The sequence below is a fragment of the Capsicum annuum genome, chromosome 11, assembly GCF_002878395.1.
Source record: "Capsicum annuum cultivar UCD-10X-F1 chromosome 11, UCD10Xv1.1, whole genome shotgun sequence".
Classification (NCBI taxonomy): domain Eukaryota; kingdom Viridiplantae; phylum Streptophyta; class Magnoliopsida; order Solanales; family Solanaceae; genus Capsicum; species Capsicum annuum.
Genome location: NC_061121.1, coordinates 64063808 through 64085770, shown reverse-complemented (window position 1 = coordinate 64085770; position 21963 = coordinate 64063808). Strand labels below are relative to the sequence as shown.

The window sequence follows — 21963 nt, the reverse complement described above, 5'->3', positions numbered from 1 at the left end:
CTTTAAAAATGTATGACATATTAAAAGATCACTAACTTAAATTTTCAAAGAGTACAGATTATATTTTTTTATAAAATAAAAAGTACATGAATACTGGCTCATAAATCTTCATCAAACATGTAGAAAATAAAATGAATATGCAACATAACCTGTATATTTAGTTGACTTGATAAATGAAGAAAAATTTATTCTAAAACAATAGTCACAGTAAATTGAGATTCTAGCGATTATCACGACAAGATAAGTTGTGGTAAAAATCACTTGCATAATTCATCTTCTCTAACATGTTATGACAAAAATTAATTAGCTTTTACTGAGTGTAGCCTTCTTATATAGTGGTAAATTATTATGACATTTAAACTTCTAGATTAATTGCAGTTGATACAACATTTTTTTCCACATATATGTATATAATTGTTAATTGATTATTCATTTTCTATTTATATTTCTCAATTAATTTTGTCATGCTTCCTTAACTGACTTGCATTGAATGAAATCATAAATACTTTTTGTCATATAAATATTCATTTTATGATATTACTTCAATTGCATATATTCTAATTTATTAGTGACTCACACCTACATTTCATCATATAAAAATTATTATCAATTTTTATTGATATTTTTATTATTAAAAAATATTTATTCCTAATTTATTTTATTGATCTGCACGTTTAAATTTTTATATAAGATAATTTAATATTATTTAATTAAATTTTTTTCATCAAAACGAAGTATCTTTTTCAAATTAGATTATTTTAAAATTCAAAATTATTCTTACAGACATATATAAGGTTACATAATTGGTCAATTAAAGAATAACTTCGTAAAGCAAAATTTTATTTGACTTCAAATATTAATTAGGACTATGTAATTTTAGAAGTTATTTTTGATAAACATTATGCAATCTTTTTTGTGTGGTAATATTCATTTTAGAAAAAAATTAATATTTATTTATTTTCAGTCTACCCTTCTTTTAAATTCAAGACTATCATTTATTAATTTCCTAATATAGAATGATAGTGTAATTACTCAGTGATAGTTATTCTTAATTATGAAAATTCTTTCATAAAATATGAATGCATATTGTTTTAAATATAGATTACTTAAAATTAATTGAATGAAAATTTCATCCAATAAATATGAATGCATATTATTTAAAATAAAATTTCTTGAAATGTATTGAAATAAGTGTCTTTCACTTTGTAGTCCAAAGTTACCATTTGAGTGATTACATCTTTTTCATAATAATTTTTATTTTGGAATAATTCTTTGATTATTATATTTCTTTTTGGATATAAGTTTTTTGATTCCTATTATTCTCTTAATTGATATTTCTTGATACTTTCTTGATTTAGTCAATTGTAATCAAATCATAAATGTTCCTTTTTTATATAATATTGTTACTTAAATTAATTATATATACATTTTGAGTGATGACATCTTTTTCATAATATTTTTAATTTTGGAAGGACTCATTTTTCATAATAATTTTTCATACAAGTTACTTGATTATTAATTAGTTATCCTCTAATTGCCTTTTTTGTAATACTTTCTTGATTTACTAAATTGTATTAAAATCATAAATATTTTTAAAATAATATTATTATTTAAATTAATTGTGTATATTTTTTTTGAGGGATAACATCCTTTTCATAATATTTTTTTTATTTTGAAATGACTTTTTGATTATTATAATCTTATTCATATAAGTTACACGATTACTATTTGCTAATTGATTTTAGTGTTATGGCATTAGAACTTCTAGATTAATTGCAGTTGGTACAATAGTCTTTTCCATATATATGTATATAATTGTTAATTGATTATTCATTTTCTATTTATATTTCTCAATCAATTTTGTCATGCTTCCTTAATTGACTTACATTGAATGAAATCTAAAAGATTAAGTCTTTAGGTCTTGCTGATGATATTCATGATCAAGTTTATGGTTTGTTATACACTTCTGGTTCTGAGTCTTTCATAGGATATTTCACCATAGAAACCCGAGCCCCTAAGCTTCTTTCTAACCCTTTCAGCAAATAGAGGAAGAAGACCATCTATGAACTTCGCCTTCCAATGTGTCTACTTACTTTCGGGCAAATCCATGACCCTGCTTAGAAAGGTGTCTTTATACCATCTGAATTCTCCTAAGGTCCTACATCTAAGACCATTTAAGAGTGTTCGTGTGTTTTCATATTGATTGGTAAATCTACCTCCAAAATGCTCAATAATAGTAAGCATAAGAGTATAGCAAAGATGCAATTTATGAATAGAGCTTGGATGGCTTATCTAAAAGACAATTATCTGTCCTTGTTCATCGAATGTTAATGTATTCTACTACAGCGAAAGCTACTGCATCTGCCGAAAATCGTCAAAAACGTATAGATGCAACTATTTGTAAAATAATTGTTGCTGGTTTTACTGGCCAACTTCGTAGTTGGTGGGATAATTTCTTAGATAATGATAAAATAAATGATATATTCAGAGCTAAGAATTCCACCCCTGGCGTTGATAACCTAGGAAAAGCATTACCTGTGGGTAGAGAAGATGTTGTTTATACTCTTATGCTTACTATTATTGAGCATTTTGGAGGTAGATTTACCAATCAATATGAAAATACTCAAACACTCTTAAATGGTCTTAGATGTAGGACCTTAGGAGAATTCAGATGGTATAAAAATACCTTTCTAAACAGGGTCATGGATTTACCCGAAAGTAAGTATACACATTGAAAGGTGAAGTTCATAGATGGTCTTTCTCCTCTATTTGCTGAAAGGGTTAGAAAGGAGCTTAGGGGCTTGGGTTCCTATAGTGAAATATCCTATGAAAATTTTACCTACGGCCAGCTGATAGCAGCCTGTACTCAGCAAGATTTAGCTTTGTGCAATGAGTTAAAATTGGTTAGACAAATTAATCTTGATAAGCTTAAAGAAAAATTCCAATTAGGAGATTTTTGTAAGCAATTTGGTATGGATAAACCAACATCTACTTCTCAGGAAAAGGGTTGAAGATATTCTAAGTCTGATAAGCCCTATAAGAAGAAAATATCTAGGCATAGATCTAAAGAAGAGCGTGAGATTCGTAAGGCCCAGCGTAAGTCCACTAGATTTACGAAAAGTAGGTCTAAGCACGATCTCACCAAAATTAAGTATTACAGATGTGGTAACTTTGGGCATATTGCTCCTAACTGCAAGCTCCAAAAGCTTAAGTCTTTAGGTCTTACTAATGATATTCATGATCAAGTTTATGGTTTGTTATACACTTCTGGTTCTGAGTCTGATTATAATTGTGATTCTGAATCTGACAATGATGTTGAATTGCCTAATTTATCTGATAGTGATCATGCTAATATTTGTGCTGACTGCAATGGTGATAATTGTGTTTGTGATGAAAGTTTTTATAAATTGCAATCACATTTTGAAGAATTAGATTTGAATGTTCAAACCCTCACTGCTGGTAGCATTTTTGAGTTATTAAAGGAAGTTTACGATGAAAAACTTCGTGAAAAAATTATTAATTTTGCTATAAAAAAACTGTTGATGGAGCCCTTAGTACTTCTAAAACTGCTGATAGAATTCATGTTACTCGAAGTACTGATAATGATTATTACATGCCTTATTCGTTAGCTGAGTTGAATAGACGTCTTGCTATAAGTCAATTACCCGACAAAGATTCATCTTTCAACGATTTAAAAATTGAGGAGATAACCTGAAAAAGGAGATTATATCCCTAAAACAAAACCAAATAATTTGTGATCACCGAATTACAAAGATTGAGAAAGATACTTTTCACTATGATGTTTCTTCCAGTTGCAAAAGGAAGGAAAAAATGTCAGAAAATAAGGACAATGACATAGTCCATATTTAAGATCTTGATGTAAAAAATGATTATTTTTTGGGAATGATGCAAATTGTTACTGCTCATAAATGGTATATTAATTGCACTATATTAATTGATAATGATTTCTCTGTGACTAATATTCCCATGATTAATAGTGGTGTCGATGTTAGTTGCATTCAAGAAGGTTTGATTTCGACTAGATATTTTTATAAGACTACACATATTGTTAAGTCTGCATCTGGTCATACCCTTGATATTAATTATAAATTGCCTAATGCACATATTTGCCGAAATAAGGTTTGCATTCCGCACTTCTTCTTTTTGGTAAAAAAATCAATTTTATCCCCCAATTATACTGGGAACCTCCTTTATAAATGCAATTTATCCTTACACTCATATTGATGCTAAGGTATTTACTGCTACTTATAAGATAAGGAGATATCCTACCCTTTTTTTACAGATCCAGTAACTAGAGATATAAATGCTTTAATTGATATGAAAAAATAACATGTTAATTTTCTACAACTTGAAATATTCAGTATGAATATTGATGATACCATGAAATCTACTAAGGTTCAAGAGAAAATAAAAATGATCTCCGAACAAATGATTATTGATGTATGTGTTGATCACCCCAATGCTTTTTGGGACCGCAAATAGCATATTGTAACTCTTCCATATGAAAATGATTTCTATGAGGATAAGATCCCAACAAAATCTAGACTCTGTCAAATGAATGCAGAGTTAGTCAAATTCTGCCAAAAGGAGATTGATAATCTCTTACAAAAGGGTTTGATAAAATATTCTAAATCACCTTGTTCTTGCATTGCATTTTATGTGAATAATATTGTTGAAAAAGAATGAGGTATGACGAGGTTAGTAATAAATTAAAAGCCTCTTAATAAATTTTTAAAATGGATTAGATACCCTATTCAAAATAAAAAAGATTTATTATCCATATTATTTGATGCCAATATATTTTCTAAATTTGATTTAAAATCTGGCTATTGACAAATTCAAATATTTAGAGAGCACACTTATAGAACTGCTTTCAATGTTTCATTTGGTCAATTGGAATGGAATGCAATGCCTTTTGAATTAAAAAATGCTCCGTCTGAATTCCAGAAAATAATGAATGACATTTTCAATCCATTTATGGATTTCATTATTGTTTATATTGATGATATTCTGGTGTTTTTAAAAATATTAGAATTATATTTTAAACATCTTGATATATTTAAAAAGACTGTGATACAAAATGGTTTGATGATATCTAAACCAAAAATGAGTTTATTCCAGACAAGTACTCGAGTTTTGGGTCACAATATTTATCGAGGGAAAATAGTTCCTATTCAACGTTCTATTGATTTTGCTGATAAATTTCCTGATGTCATCACTGATAGAACTCAATTGCAACGATTCTTGGAAAGTTTGAATTATATATCCCCATTTTATGAAAATCTATTAAGAGATTTAGCCCCCTTATATGATAGGCTAAAACAAGATTTTAAAGGTTCCTGAACTAATAGTCACACAAACCTTGTTAAACATATTAAGCAATGTGTTAAATCTTTACCTTGCTTAACTCTAGCTAATCCTGCTTAGCTAAAAATTGTTGAAACTGATGCCTCTAACACTGGTTATGGTTGAATACTAAAACAAGTTAATCCCCATAAGAATACTGAAGAATTAATTCAATTTCATCCCATCTTATAGGTCTCCTTATGGTGACCTTGGATCTTGCGAAGTTTGTTTCGACCAATAAGGTCTGATTTGATGCATCATCTATCAGTTTGCATCTTGGGTTCAGAGAAGTCAATAATTTGTAATAAATTCTCTAAGAAAGACAAATTAACTCAGAACCAGGGGCATGATTATAGTCATGAGTTTTTATATTCAAAGTCAAAGCATCAAGAATATTCACACCAGTTAAAGATAATTGCAAATTTGGCTGTGTGTTAAAATATTATGAGACAATTCTGTTATTTACTGGCGTACAGAAATTGAACATAAGTAATTTGCTCTCCCCTATCTCTTTGTAATATATTCAAGGCTTGAATAAAGAAAAACAGCTAGCCGTTATTTACTATTCCGGCCTTGCATCTGGCCATTTTCAAGGTAATTAGTTCTCTTTTATTTCTAAGGTACTGTAGTACTTTCTTCCCCTCTCCAGCCGTGATTATGTCCGACTAAAAACTTTTCATATCTATGCTAGAGATCTAACTTCTCTTACATAGTAACTATAAAAGATCCAGACTCTATCAAAGATATTATCACTATATTGAACAATATTTATTTTAGGATTGATTTTAATCTTTTTTACAAAGTGTGTAGATACAGGTATAGATGCAGAATCAATAGTATGTAAAGATGCTGCACGATCCCTAGCCGGACCATAAACTGGTTCAATAGAAGATATATGATGTATATTAGACAATAGTTTAGGCATAAAAAAGGAATGTCGGTTATAAACCGTGGATTTGTTGCCAGATTGAAGACAAATCCTTTCATCTGGATTTTGAGTTACATTGGATAACTCAGAGTTTGTCACATCATCCGTGACTTGATTCGGAGAAATAACTGAATTTAAGATCCATGTTTTGGGAAATTCAATTTCATCCTATAAGACAAAGACAAAATCTTGCAAACTGATGCAAGATGCAATGTTAATGTTAACATTCCTAGTATGTTAACATTTCATGGTATGTTAGAGGCGCGGTATTCCTAGTTTCATCTATACCTACATTTACACGCTTTGTAAAAAAGATTAAAATCAATCCCAAAACAAATATTGTTCAAGATAGTGATAATATCTCTGATAGGGATAACCCAACTCCTTCTGAAGTGGAGTTTGATGTTAACAACGTTTAATATGATTCCACTCCAAATTGATTTGAGTCCTGGTTCCCAGACAAGGAATTATATTAAAAAAGAATTTTTTAATAAAAATTGGAATCGATTTAGAATTTGGTTCTTTGAGAATTATAGTCCAGATGAACTAAATAATATTTCTCCAGAATTTTATGAGATGTGTGCATTGCATAATTAGATCGTGTGCTTTGTGCCGTGGTTTATAACCACATATTTACCTTTATATGTTAAGGTGTTGGAAAGATCTTATCAAGACGAGATCTTATCAAGACGCGAGTAGTAATATTCTTCAAACTATTTACCCTCCTCAATCACCTTTTGTATCATCTAATAATACTGGAATTACTTTTTTTACATTTAAAAAATTCATTGACAATGAAATTGGTAAAATGACTGTTGCAGAAATAAATAATTTGATTGCTCAGAATAATTATTTGAGTCTTTATATGAAAGTTTTGGGAGAACATATTTCTTCTCTTGATAAAAAACTTGATGAGTTGATTGAGATGGTGAAAAAACTTAGAGTTAGTCCAAAGTCATTTGATATTGCTTTCACTTTCGAAAGTAAGACGGAAGACTTGACAACTAGGCCTTGTATTCAGAGACCTCTAGATATTGAGGGATTTGAAAAATTGTCTCTTTTAGAAGAATTGGAAAAATTGCTTGATAAGAAATTTTTCGGTTTAAATATTAAACCCATTGATATGTTTAATGCATTTACTGATAGCATAGAATCTACTCGAGATATGGGAAATGAAATCTACTCTGAACTTAACAGGCTCAGAGGTATGGTTAGGAAGCAACTGGGAAAAAATATGTTGAGATACCCCATATGATTTCTAACTATTATCCGCGTCCAACACCTCAAGATGTTCTGATAAAGGAAAAAGATTGGAATCAGGCTAATACGTCGTATAGCGGAGATGCAATTTATGAATGGAACTTGGATAGCTTATCTGAAAGACAATTATTTGTCCTTGTTCATCGAATGTTAATGTATTCTACTATAGCGAAAGCTACTGCATCTGCCGAAAATCGTAAAAAACGTACAGATGCAACTATTTGTAAAATAATTATCGTCGGTTTTACTGGCCAACTTCGTGGATGGTGGGATAATTTCTTAGACAGTGATAAAGAAATGGTATATTCGAAGATAAGAATTCCACCGCTGGTGTTGATAACCTAGGAAGAGCATTACTTGCGGGTAGAGAAGATGCTATTTATACTCTTATGCTTACTATTATTGAGCATTTTGGAGGTAGATTTACCAATCAATATGAAAATACTCGAACACTCTTAAATGGTCTTAGATGTAGGACCTCAGGAAAATTCAGATGGTATAAAGACACCTTTCTAAGTAGGGTCATGGATTTACCCGAAAGTAAGTATACACACTGGAAGGTAAAGTTCATAGATGGTCTTCCTCCTCTATTTGCTGAAAGGGTTAGAAAGGAGCTTAGAGGCTCGGGTTCCTATGGTGAAATATCCTATGAAAATTTTACCTATGGTCAGCTGATAGCAGCCTGTACTTAGCAAGGTTTAGCTTTGTGCAATGAGTTAAAACTGGCTAGACAAATTAATCTTGATAAGCTTAAAGAAAAATCTCAATTAGGAGATTTCTGTGAGCAATTTGGTATGGATAAACCAACTTCTACTTCTCAGGAAAAGGGTCGAAGATATTCCAAGTTTGATAATCCCTATAAGAAGAAGATATCTCGCTAAAATTAAGTGTTACAGATGTGGTAACATTGGGCATATTGCTCCTACTGCAAGCTCCAAAAACTTAAGTTTTTAGGTCTTGCTGATGATATTCATGATCAAGTTTATGGTTTGTTATGCACTTCTGGTTCTAAATCTGATTATAATTGTGATTCTGAATCTGACAATGATGTTGAATTGCCTAATTCATCTGATAGTGATCATGTTAATATTTGTGCTGACTGCAATTGTGATAATTGTGTTTGTGATGAAACTTTTTATAAATTGCAATCACAGTTTGAAGATATAGATTTGAATGTTCAAACCCTCACCGCTGATAGCTTTCTTGAGTTATTAAAAGAATTTTCCGATGAAAAACTTCGTAAAAAAATTATTAATTTTGCTACAAAAAAATCTGCTGATGGCGCCCCTAGTACTTCTCAAACTGTTGATAGCATTCATGTTACTCGAAGTACTGATAATGATTATTACATGCCTTATTTGTTAGTTGAGGTGAATAGACGTCTTGCTACAAGTCAATTACCCGACAAAGATACATCATTCAATGATTTAAAAATTAAGGTAGATAACTAATATTATTATTTAAATTAATTATATAAACATTTTGAGAGATGACATCTTTTTTCATAATATTTTTAATTTTGGAAGGACTCATTTGTCATAATAATATTTTCATATAATTTACTTGATTATTAATTAGTTATTCTCTAATTAATTTTTTATAATATTTTCTTGATTTACAAATTGTAGTGAACTCATAAATATTTTTAAAACAATATTATTATTTAAATTAATTGTGTATATTTTTTGAGGGATAACATCTTTTTCATAATATTTTTTATTTTGAAATGACTTTTTTATTATTATAATCATATTCATATAAGTTACATGATTACTATTTATTAATTAATTTTTTGTAATATTTTCTTGATTTACTCAATTGTAGTAAAATCATAAATATTTACTTTTTATAATATTATTATTTATGTTGTTTAAATTAATTGTTCACATATTTTAAGAAATGACATCTCTATTGAAATATTTTTTATTTTGGAATGACTTTTTGGTCATAGTAATTTTTTCCATACAAGTTGCTTGATTACTAATTGGTTATTCACCAAAATAATCACCAAAATAAATTTTGTTACCAACAAAGTAGATTCTTATTGTCAAAATACCAAGTGACTAGTTCTCAATATGCCACTTGACTTAATTTTAAGCTAACTTCTTTGCTTTATTATATATATAGATTTCCGAATTCGATAAAAGAAAAAACTGACAAGAGAGTAATAACAAATATAAACACCACCCATTTGATTAAATTTTTTACCTAAAAAGCCAAAGGTACTAGTAGATTTCATAATCCTATTATTCATAACAAATGTCCAAATTCTAAAAGGGAAAAACATTGACAAGAGAGTGAAAAAAAATAAAATTCTACAATTTAAAATAACAAAAATAAACGCCGGTCACTTGTCTAAATATTACCCAAAGCCATAGGTTTTCAAGTACAATATTCTTTTGAAAAAAATACTAATTTCAACTATATTATATATTATACCAAAGATTTTCAAGTACGATAATTTTTATGTTGCAAACGAGTTTAAGCTATATACACAAATATATAACTTTCATATTCTATTGAGAAGCAATTGATCTACTTTTCATTTACTTGTACTCCTTTTATTTCCTTTTAGTTGTTTCGTTTCTATTTTCGAGTAATTTTACTAATTATTAAAGCTAAATTAGATTAGACTGATTCGATATTTTAATATTAAAATATTTTAAAAACTATAAAAAAAGTACTATAAAATTTTAGTTTTTCTCATATTAATATAATAAAAAATAATATTTTAAAATATTAGTCATAATTTATAACATTTGACTCTTAAAAAGAAATCATGACAACTAAAAAGAAACGCATGAAGTATGTATGTATTAACATTCCAAAAGGATTGATGGTATATTTTACTTGAACACAAAAAAAAAATATTTACTTTAAAATAAAAAAAATATGAAAAAGATGGATGATTTTGGAAATTAAATTATCCGCCTTTGTTAACTTTACCTCTCAGTGTGGGAGTTTCATATACAAATTCGAATTTGGTCTGGCTTCAATACGGAAATCACAATAAAAAAAAAAGGAGTATTAACATTCCTAATTGATGCTGTAATTTTATTTTATTAATATAATATACAAAAAAATAATTATTTATTTTCCAATAAAAATATGTAAAAGGGTAATTTGGTCATTTGGACTCAAAGAGCAAAAACGAAAGTACACTATACGATCTTCAAACAACTCCCTTATTTCTGCGTTCTCGAGAAAAACCCAAACCCACTCCCTCTTCTCCTTCTTCCCCGTGTTTCGGACAAGTACAAAAACTCCCCTTCTTAATCCTATGTGTTTTCTCCACTTACCTAATTTGGCCTTTTCTGCCCCTCAATTTACGTTACAAAAACTCTTCTTTGTTTGGATTCACTAAATCCACTCGGCCATAATCTTTTTTTTGCTACCCATTTTTTTGCTTAAATCACACAAAACCCCCTGGTGTTTCTCCTTATATATAATGCTTGTTGATGTCTTTGAGCAAAAGATTCAGTCTCAAAAATTTTACTCTCAAAAATTTTACTTGCATTTGTACTTATGGATAAATTTTTTTACATCGATCTTAACGAAACGCCTCCACTTTCTTCATCACCAAGAGAACAACAACAACAGGATGAATCGTTAAACTCCTTGGTAGCTTTGAGTCATCATCAGAAAAATGTTCGGGTTTGTTCTTCGTGTGAGTTTGTTTCGAGAAAGGAGGAGGTGGAGGAGAATCAGCATCAGCAGCAGAAAGAGGAGTGGAAATGCTTCAGGTGTGTACTCGGTTGCCCCAGCCGCCCGCGTGGGCGGGATGACGGGGGGAGCAGCAGCAGCAAAGGCGGAAGCGGAGGTGGTGGTGGTGATGTGGAGATGTTAGACATGAATGTGGTGCCGCCACTAGATATGAATGTATCTCCGCCACGGGAAGGGGAAGGAGAAGGCTTGTTTCACTTTGTGGATTTGAACAAAGATTTGCCAGTTGTGGAGGAAAATCATAAGGCCAAGTATGAATTTTACTTCTTTATTTATCCTTTTATTTATGTCTAAGTTTATACATACGAATTCTCAGACTATTTTTAGCAATGGTTGTTTTATATAGTTGTATGTACATAAAGGTTTAAACTTTGTTACTGTGAGTTGTGTATTTCTTGATGTTAGATTGTAAATTTTTTTATTGTATTTGATTTGATTGGATCTTTTGTATGTATGTGTATGGTTGTTTGGTGTCTTGATTGCTAGAATAATTATAGTTATTGGACATTGGATGTGTGAGCCGCGTTCCTTGAATTTGTGGTTATAGTGGATTAAAATTTGGATTGATGGTTCAATGACTTTTTTTTTTTTTTCTTTTCTGTTGTTTCTTGGAAGCGTCATCTTAAACGGAAGGAATGAAAAGAAGGATTTTTATTAAGATCTAATGACAACATCAATATTTCGTTTGTCGATCTGCTTTGACTTGATTTTCCTCGAGCCGAGGGTCTACGGGAATCCACGTCTTTACCTCCCAAGGTAGGGGTAAGTCTGTACACTCTCTACCCTCCCCAAACTCCACTTGTGGGATTACCATGGGTATGTTGTTGTTGATAACATAAGAATTCAAATTCTTCAGTTACTAATAGTTAAGTTTATGTAGCTTTATTGGCTGGCTTTTCAATTATTTGTCTAGTGAACCCTTTAGAAACAGGGGATATGACTTCTCTGGATGATTCCTCCGTTGCAATCCCTACTGTATGAACATTCTTTGATAAAGATTTCCCTACTATATGTAAACTTTCATCTGTTTTAACTATCCCATGGTGTCACCTAGACCCCCCAAAAAAAAAACTCCGAGAGGGAAAACAATTACTTGATGTTGATTGTCAATGTATTGACTTCTTCCTAGGTGCAGGGGGAATGCCTATCAGAGCTTTGGTGTCAGACCAATTTCGTGTGCCTTCAACTTAAGCTGGAAGATCCTTGCTGATGCCTGTCATCTTCTAGATGCCATCATTGTCCCTTTGTCCCATTTCATATAGTGGTATTTGACTGGACTGGGAGTTTAAGATCTTAATTTAACGGTTAGTGGAACAAAATATATACGTTGGGAAGTTAGTCTGATAAAGTAAAAAATATATCAACAACTATGCCTAAGTCCTAAACTGGTAGGGACCGCTGTATGAATCTTCAATGACCATTTTTTACTCCATTTAACATTTATCTCAGGCCAATATTAGAAATCTAAGTTTTAAATTTAAGTAGTTACGTGAATTTTAATTCTTTAAAATTATGTAAGTCTTATTGAGTGATATAATTAATACAACAACAACAACATACTCTGTGATATCCCCCAAAGTGGATCCCCCAAAGTGGGGTCTGGGGAAGTAAGAGTGTACACATACCTTACCCCTATCTCGTGGAGGTAGAGAGACTCTTTCCAAAAGACTGTTGGCTGTGATATAATTAATTGAATGCTGCAAATGTTTTGGAACGTCTAAAATGGAGTCGTAGAAGTTTGGATATTTAGTCCCAAAGTGCAGATTTTCTTCTCTCACACTTCTGAATTTTTTACGGGTCTCCCTACCTATATGTATGAGGTATGCGTCCCAATACTTGCAAAGGTAGTCAGAGTGTCCGATAAAATTTGGAGAATTTTTTATGGATGACAATGTTATTAGAGCCATCTCGCAGTCCGAAGCAAGGAGTTATCGCTTTATGGGCAGCCATCCGCTTTAGAGAAGTGTAAGCTTCCAACAATGTTTTGCAAAGTTATCCTGATGTGAAAAGGTTGAGTCTTTTAATCCCACCTTTGAGAAGTTGGATTAATATCAATGTTATTGTATACTAGATGCTAAAATTAGTTATTTAGTTGCAATTTGATTTTTATATTGCTAGATTCATATATGTTTGGCAATTTTTAATTTTTGGTAAACCGGTGCATTTCACTTTAAAGAGGTGTGCACTTTGTTTGTCATTTTTTTCGCTTCAAGACCGATCAACCTTGTCTCTTCTTTGCCTTAGATTTTATACACACTGTTGGGTGGTGACAGAGAAAGAAATCATACCACTTGGAAGAATGGTAGATAGCAATGTTAACCAAGAAGGATGATTGATGGAAATGGGGTATTCAGTACCCTTTTTTTGTGACAGGTGAATGAAGGCTTGAAACTTGACCTCCAAAGATGAAGTACAACAAAGAGGAAGAGGTGATGCGCGAAGAAGTAATTTAATTAAAGTATGGTGAACAAATCCTTATTTTACCAGAAAGTATATACATCACATTTTATCCTTAATGACGAGCTTTTATAGCATGTCCTTGAAACAAATGCAGAAAAGGTGAATGTACATCTGTATTTGCATTGTCCTGGACAATTGTGGAGTATTATCAAATATAGTTTGGGGTGCCATGAGTAGTGCGCCAATGACTGTGTAGGAACTTTTTTGCCGTCACCGAGCAAATTGTGCGAGAAGTAGGGTCTCAGGTTCTATTTTAGGTGGCACGGATTGAGAGGAACCATAGATGCTTTGAGGTGTGTACTTCATCATTACTCATTGCATCCAAGGGTGTGGCCTGGTGGTCAATGAAGTGAGTTAGATAATCATGAGGTCTCATGTTCAAATATCAGCGACATAAATAGTAGGTCATTTCGTCTCATTTGTACTAGCTTTGCTGACAAAGTTAGTTGGTGTTTAGATGGTGGGAGGTAGCAGGTACCCTGTGGAATTAGTCGTGGAGTGCTCAAGGTGGACAGGCCACCATAGTTATCAAAAGAAGAACTTTCATCATTAGCAATGTAAATAACATAGAGACTGGTTGCATGTAAGCAGTGGAGTGTAGGCCCTGAATGTCAAGGTTGAAGATTTCATATAATGTCAAAGGGAAGAAAGAGCATGAGATCTATATTGTTTTTCAAGTATTTATTAGGAATGTAGCAACCAACACATTGTCCAAGGGAAAGAGGTGTTACATCAATACTATGTTTCAAGTATTTCTTAGTAGTTTAGCTATTGGGGTGTCCAACTTTTACGAATAATTGTTAAAAACCAGTTTGATTCATGTTTGCAAAATCAATGTTCCCTTCTTTTTATGATATTTTTATAACAAATTAATTCAATGAATTAGATTGAATCAACCATTGATGGTCATGATTATCTTGAATGTTAACCGTTTCTTTATTTTTCGATCGCTTGGAAGGGACAAAAGAAAGATTCTTGCTGTTTCTTCAATAATTTCTGATCTCTACCGGAGCAATTCACTGAAGGCAGAACGCAGTCCCAAGAAGAGAAGCTCAAAATGCTTTATGGTCAAGGCAGGAATGTATTTTCTTTTGTACTTTAGTGAAGGCGATGTTGGTAGTTCTGCTCATGGATATGTCCCATTCTTGTTGTTGCTTCGAGAAAGGTGATGCCTTCAATGGAAAAAAGTGACCTTAACTGCATCTTTGTGCGTCATCTTTGATCATATAATGATGATCTAGGATAGAATATCTTTAGTGGGGCTTCACAATTTTTTGGATTATCAGGATGCTTCCATTCACTTGGTAGTAAATCTTGATTATCTCAATTTCATCCACTGGAAATCTCCGTCTTCCATTTCCATTTACATGAGAATTCTCTTATTGCATCTTCTCTTGTTTTCTCCTTTTCCTTTTTGGTCAGTTATTTTTATTTGGTTGAGAATGAAAATCTAGTGATACATGATATTGTTCCATTCCATAATGTCTGAAAAATCATATGAATAATATTTTTAACTTTGGATTATTGAAACATTTGATTTACTTGCAACTAGTTGTTTTTATCTTCAACCGGGAAAGCAAAAAGAGGGAAGAAATAGTTGCAAGTAGTATTAAGCTTGGATTCATCGAAGGCACCCTTTTATTGGAAGATTTTAGAAATGGTAGCACAAAAGTTTCCGTTCTTGTATGTACTGGAGAACTTATTTGTATAGGCTTAATTATATTTCTTCTTTGGCGGAGCAAGTTTTGGATCAATGCTCTTTTTCTCATCCATGAGTTTGTCCACAAGGCAAGTTATTTATTGGAAATATTTGGGGGGCATGAGATTTAGAAGAGTAGAAAGAAAGGAGAGAAGAGAATATCCGGTTGCGTTATTTCCCACATGAAACTCCTATTCCATTCGCCTCAAGTGTAAAGCCAATTGCCCAATGTTCGCGGAGAGTTCAACTTCATACCTTTTCTATGTAGATGGTTTATCACAAAGAGGTTGTATTTCTTTGGGTTATAAGTATAGGAATGCTAAAGAACATCTTTCACTAGAAGTGGTCCTACATTATTACACGGAGTACATAACTTAATACTTTTTTATGCGCACAATTATATGAAAAAGTTCGCGAGGAGAAATTTTCGTAGGATAGAATGGAGTTTATAGTCTACCTTTGTGGGTACTTAATTGATTTTGTCACTAGTTAAACACAATGTTATCAAAAGCAAAAAGCGCAAAAAAGCTCTAAGTCTATGGGCTTTAAGACAAAACGCGAATAAAGCGTGAGCTTTAATGAAAAAGGCGCAAAGGGAGAAAAAATACAAATATATATGTTTGATCCAAGATTAATAATTATAAGTATGAATGACAAACATATGAACAAAACAATTGAAACAAAATTCCAATAAAGTGAATGTCTATTGTTTAGTAGAGCCTCTTTGGAAGAGGCTTATTGGTAAGAAGTATGTTTTAGAACATTGACGACATTGAAGCTCATATTAAGCGACGCGAAGCACTCAACACATTTTGAGCCTCGCTTTAGGTCTTAAGCACACTTTAAGTGTGCCTTTGATAACACTGGTTAAACAGGGTTGTATCATCTAAAGTTTGAATCACTAGTAGACCATCTACATAGACATGATAATATCCTACCTGATATGTTGCTCGGACACTTCAAAATTAACGTTGTATGCGTGTCAGATCCTCCAAAAGTAGTGCATTTTTTGAGGATCCGACACAGATGCAACAACTTTGGAGAGTTTGAGCAGCGTAGCGTACAAATTTTTCTATGATTCAATAGTCTTGCCAGCTTTGATTGTTGCAAAGAGTTTTGCAAAGGTTACGATATTGATGTAAGGTTGATGACTAGGAAATGCAAATTTTGGTTGTGCATATTGATTATGGCCGGTTGATGAGAATCAAACTAGTTTAGTGCTGAGTTGAATAGGTTTCAATATGGGGATGAAAGTTTAAAGTCAACAAGTTAATTCAGTGTTCAATTTAAGATAGGTTAGCAATACGCATGTACTTCCTACACTCTAATATCTGTTCTTGTTTTGTGTTGTCCAAACGTTTGTCCACCTATTATCGGAAGTTTTGAATCAATAACTCCGCAAAAGTCATTGCTAGTATGTTTGTTACTGTTAGTGGTATACCTTAGGCCTCAATTAGCGGTTATAAGGGTGACACGTCTTCATCTCAAAATAAGTAATGCAACTTTTTTTGCTTACACTGGTTAATAATTACTCAAAATCTCATGGTAAAATATGGTATCTTACATTTATAATATAGTGAAAAGTATCGTTATTTCCACCTTTAATTCATTTCTTTTTAAGTCTAATAAATGCTTCTTACCTAACATTGAGATTAAGATAATTGCTAATTGGCTCGATTTGAACATAGTAATTGTTAAGTCCACATTGGTGGGAGGGAGCCAAATGTGTATCCTTATATGGTGTTGGGAATACTCACCTCTTGAGCTAGCTTTTGGGATTGAGTTAAGCCCAACGTCCAGTTCCTTGACATGGTATCAGAGTCGGGCCCACCCAAGTTTTGTTTAGCCCGATGTTGGCCCCTCATCATAAATAATCCACGCACCAAATTTCCAGTCCTGGATGTGAGGGGAAATATAAAGTCCAACATCGGTGGTGTGGAAGGCAAATCCGTATCCTTATATATGGTATTGGACAGTCTTCTTTTCTTGAGTTCTTTGACAGTTAGGGCCACGATTCATGTGATCCCCCCATAGAATCCAGCAGTCATGTTCACATCAATTCTCCTGAACTCCAAAGGCCGAGATACCATTGCCGATGCCCAAGAAGCCCCTCACTGTCGTTACCATTAGGGCTCAGAACTGTTCTTCCCGAGAGATTGCAGAAGACTTTACCTTTATCTTCTTTAACAGCTCGCTGTAGGATAATCCAACATTGTTTCATAATGATATCAGACACACAGCTAGAACTCTTTTACCTTTTCTTTCTTCTCAGGTTTGGACGAAGTATTTCCACGGTTAACTCCACGGTAATGTCTTGAATTGATTTTACGAAGGGGCTTCAAGATGTTTCTCTTTCTAATTCTTTTTTTCTTTTAGGTTAACTAGTATTACATTAATGAGACACTGTTGTCGTCTCAAGCCGATTTACCAAGCCCTGCTGGGTACCCCCTTTCAAAATCAGTTTGACACTGCTGGCTGTTTTCTTGTTCACTTTCATTCTTTTGAGATGGAATTCTTTCATTCCCTTCTCAAAGTAAAAAGAGTTTCTTTCTTTCTTGCATCAGAACGTAGATCTTATAGATTTATCTACTTATTCTGCTTCAGAAAACATTTAATTTGAAATAAGTTTGCTAATTTAGTGCTTACAAATCATTTAGCAGTATTTTAATCTCAATGTATTTGGTGTAGTGGTGTAGGTTTTCTATTTGTGATGTTTCCCGATAGTTTTTCGCAAGGTTTGAGGGTGCTATTCTTTTGTCGTGATTGTGTACAAGCTATTGTACAGAATTTGTCCATTCTCCTGTTGTCTTTTTTTTTGCTAATAAAATCTTAGTTTGGCATAAATCATGATAACTCTTGCTGTAGAAGGTGTCTATTTATTGTCATTGTATAATGCTAATGATTGAACAAGGAGACCTGTATTGTTGGGGGTTCAAATTCTCAAGGCAAAGTCACCTTTCACCAAGGAGAATGGACCCTGCTCTGACCCTTTCGAAGATGAATTTGCTTATGACGAATTGCTTATCAACAAAGAATTTTCATATAGAATAGATTTAAAGCATTTATGTGGCTGATATAAAAAGATATAATAGATTTCAGTAACATGAGACGGAATCTGAGTCATTGCTCTTTATCATACTTATCAAAAAGACAAGCAAGCTGTGTTTCCGGGTTTGATATCTTAAATCCTTGTCTTCCTTACTCTTTTTGTGTGTGTGGTGCTGTGGTTGGGGGGGGGGGTTGCGGGGTGGTGTGTGTTTACAGGCTTCAATGTTTATCATTCTATCACTGCTGTGCTGCTTCTGATCCTCTCAACCTCAAATTCTGTGTAGATTTCAAAATATGAAGTTATAGGAATGATGTCTAATATTTGCTGAACATGTTTTTCTATTCTTTCTTTTCCTTTTAGCCTCGAAGGGTGAAAGTGAAAGAGAATGAATCTATATTCTTAGGCATTATCTGTTTATATGTGTTCCTTTTGAGAGAAAAGTGAACTTTAATGTTGATAAGGAGGCATAATTTCTTGTCCATGTATCAATGAGGGCAAGAGCAGATTTTTTTCTTTTTTTTGGGTGGTGGTGGTGGTGGTGGTAACCGTGGTGTCTGGGCCAACTTGCACGCCTCGACTAATTCCACTGGATACCTGTCACCTCTCACCAACAACAGGTACCAAGTAATTATTTAATGCTTTGGTTTCATTTTTTTCTGTACAGCCTGGTTTAGGAGTAACTGGGACATTATAATTGATATTATGTATATTGCTGGTGTTCACAGAGTTCAAGCTATGAGAAGTTCCTCTTCTACTGGCCATACCTTCCATGCCCCAACAAGCCCTTCTTTGGTACATAGGGAGAATGGATTTAAACTTCAGAAGGCTTCCTCACTTATGGGGAATATTCATAAGTCACAATTGGAGGACACGGTACTCCATAGACCTCATTCTGACCAGATGAACCGAAGCATAACTGATCGAGTATTGATGTATGATTCAAGGAATCGTGTATGTCATTTTACTGCAAAGAAGTATATTCCGCAAAGTACGATTGAAGCTTATCTTCAAGGCCTTAGAGAATATATTGCTGGGATGAAAGGTTCTTTGTCCTATGGGTGGCATGTGGATTTTGAGTATTGTGACAAACGATGCAAGACTTATGCAGTATATGTTGGACCAGATGGAACTCGCTTTGAGTCGCTTGATGCTGTTGCTCGACATATGGGGTTGCACCACTCCGTGGAGGTTGAGAGTGGAGGTAGTGGCTTTACTTCATTTCACGAGGGATTGCCAAATATCCGAAGAAGTAAAGAAGCATCAGGTTCTGCTAAAGTCCGCAAGAGCGGACAGAGTCGGAGTTCTCCTGGCAGTAGCAGCTTATTCTGTAATGATGGCTCGATCTTCAATTGTACATATCCAAATGTATGTTCATGCTAGCACCAATATTTGGTTTATACTTCTGTGCTAGCTTTTGCATTTCTAATCTTCTCGTTGTCCGAAGAATCTGGTAGTTTGGTCTGTCTTAATTACTTGACAATTTTACTGACTAATATTTGAATGCTGTTTCAGGATGGCTTTCCAGTTCAGTTTCAAGACTTCTTTCTTATTTCAGCTGGAAATATTGACCCTCGACCATTATATCACAGCACTAGTGAGATATGGCCTGTGGGTTACATGTCTAGCTGGCATGATAGAATTACAGGATCTTTTTTTGCTTGTGAGGTTGCAGATGGAGGTGATCCTGGCCCAGTTTTCAAGGTCAGGAGGTTCCCATGCACCCTGCATTCTGTTCCAATTGGTTCGACAGTCCTTTTAACATCTAAATGCGATTCTCATATTGGGGAAGATAATGTAGAAAATGGTAATTCTGCAACTTCTACGCTGATTGATGAGGAGAGTATTTCTATCCAGGTGATGTTGGAAGAGTGCAGCCCACCAGTTCTGAATAGTGACGCTCATACTGATGAAAATATGAATTCATTAACTGGAATTTTCAGAAATATCTGTCCTGGTGTTATTGGGCAAGGGGATAATATAGGGGAGTTCTTTGTGGAAGGGAGATCATCATCATCTGCGTGGGAAATGGTTTCCCAGACTCTTCTGCAGGCATGCATTGATGCTTATAAGAAAAAAGGTGTAATCCAATTCTGCTGTACTCATGATGTATATAAAATGGATGAACAAGAGTCGAGTGGAGTTGGTTCATTGTCCAAGTTCTCTTACATAGGTGGCCCCGTCAATTTTCCTGGATTAGTGCAGAGCAATTTTGAGTTTAAAACTGCTTGTGAAAAGTTAGAGAAGTGGTTAGAGCAAGACAGATTTGGATTAGATGCAGACTTTGTGCAAGAAATTATAGAACAGCTTCCTGGTGTATCTGCGTGCTCAAATTATAAATTTGTTACCAAGAGAAAGCACAATGCTCAAACAGTTGGAAATGGGCTCCTTCAGGCTAAAAGAAAGAATCACATGCAGGATGAGAGTGAAGCTGTTGAATCTTTGGGAATTTCTGGAACACTCAAAAAGCATGTGGAAGATGCTGACATCAGGCGTCCCTGTCCTTCAGGAAAGCCATTTTGCACAAAAATTCCTGCATTTTTGATAGGTGACACTCTCCAGGTAATCATGTAACTTTTGAGTTTGTTGTCTAGAAAGAAATTGGATGTTGTTCCCACATGCTTACTTTTTCCTTTTTTGGATCCTTTTTTTTTAAATCAAATGTTTGTAGGTTTGGGAGTTCTTTTTGAGGTTTTCAGAGGTCTTGGGGCTAAAAGTTCCGTTTTCCTTAGAAGAAATTGAGGAGGAATTAGTTAGTCCATGGATAGATAAAGCAAGTTCAATGGGAAAGCCCACACTTGAAATTCAGGATGTCAGAGAGATCACCTTAGCGAGAGGTGGAATGGACTCTCCATCTGGTCGATTAGGTTTCCATCAAGATAGCCGTTATGCTGGTGTGCTTTTGACAAAGATTCATGGTCTGTTGCTCAAAGCTCTTGTCACCGAGCTGCTCTCAAAAGTTGCTGCCTATGTAGATCCGAATGTTGGTGCAGGAGGGGTCAAATCTAGAAGAGGCAGGAAAAAAGATCCGGACAATTTAGCTAATCTTAAGAAAACTAAACTTGATATGCTTCCCATTAATGAAGTTACATGGCCTGAAATTGCTCGGAGGTACATGTTAGCATCGTTATCCATGGAAGTTAATCTTGATTCTGCAGAAATTGCGTCCCGAGAGAGTGGGAGAGTGTTTCATTGCTTACATGGTGATGGTGGGCCAATTTGTGGCTCTCTTACGGGAGTTGCTGCATTAGAGGCTGATGCAATGGTAAGATCGATTCATATTTCTTTGTGATGGCACATGGTTCCTTTTTTGATTTGAGGAATCTAAATAAGTACTTTTTCTTGCTTTTTTGCCTTGTTTTTCATCTTGTCATCAAAGTATTCCGACTTCCATTGCAATACGTGTTGATACTGGCATGTTTTGCCAAATCTTTTAATTGACATATAATAAGATTAAGGCCTCAAGATGCCATTAATTTT

General features: G+C 33.4%; 1 protein-coding gene across 1 annotated transcript; it reads left to right on the top strand.

The window, feature by feature from the left end:
* Window positions 1-10731: 10731 nt before the first annotated feature.
* Window positions 10732-21748, top strand: LOC107847389 (methyl-CpG-binding domain-containing protein 9; the record flags this gene model as incomplete). Its single annotated transcript, XM_047398788.1, is given in 6 exon segments — window positions 10732-11529; window positions 14697-14903; window positions 19212-19851; window positions 19999-20187; window positions 20341-21045; window positions 21155-21748. Coding segments are annotated over 6 exon segments (2784 nt in total), but the record flags the coding sequence as incomplete, so codon positions are not given.
* Between the last annotated feature and the right edge of the window lie 215 nt (window positions 21749-21963).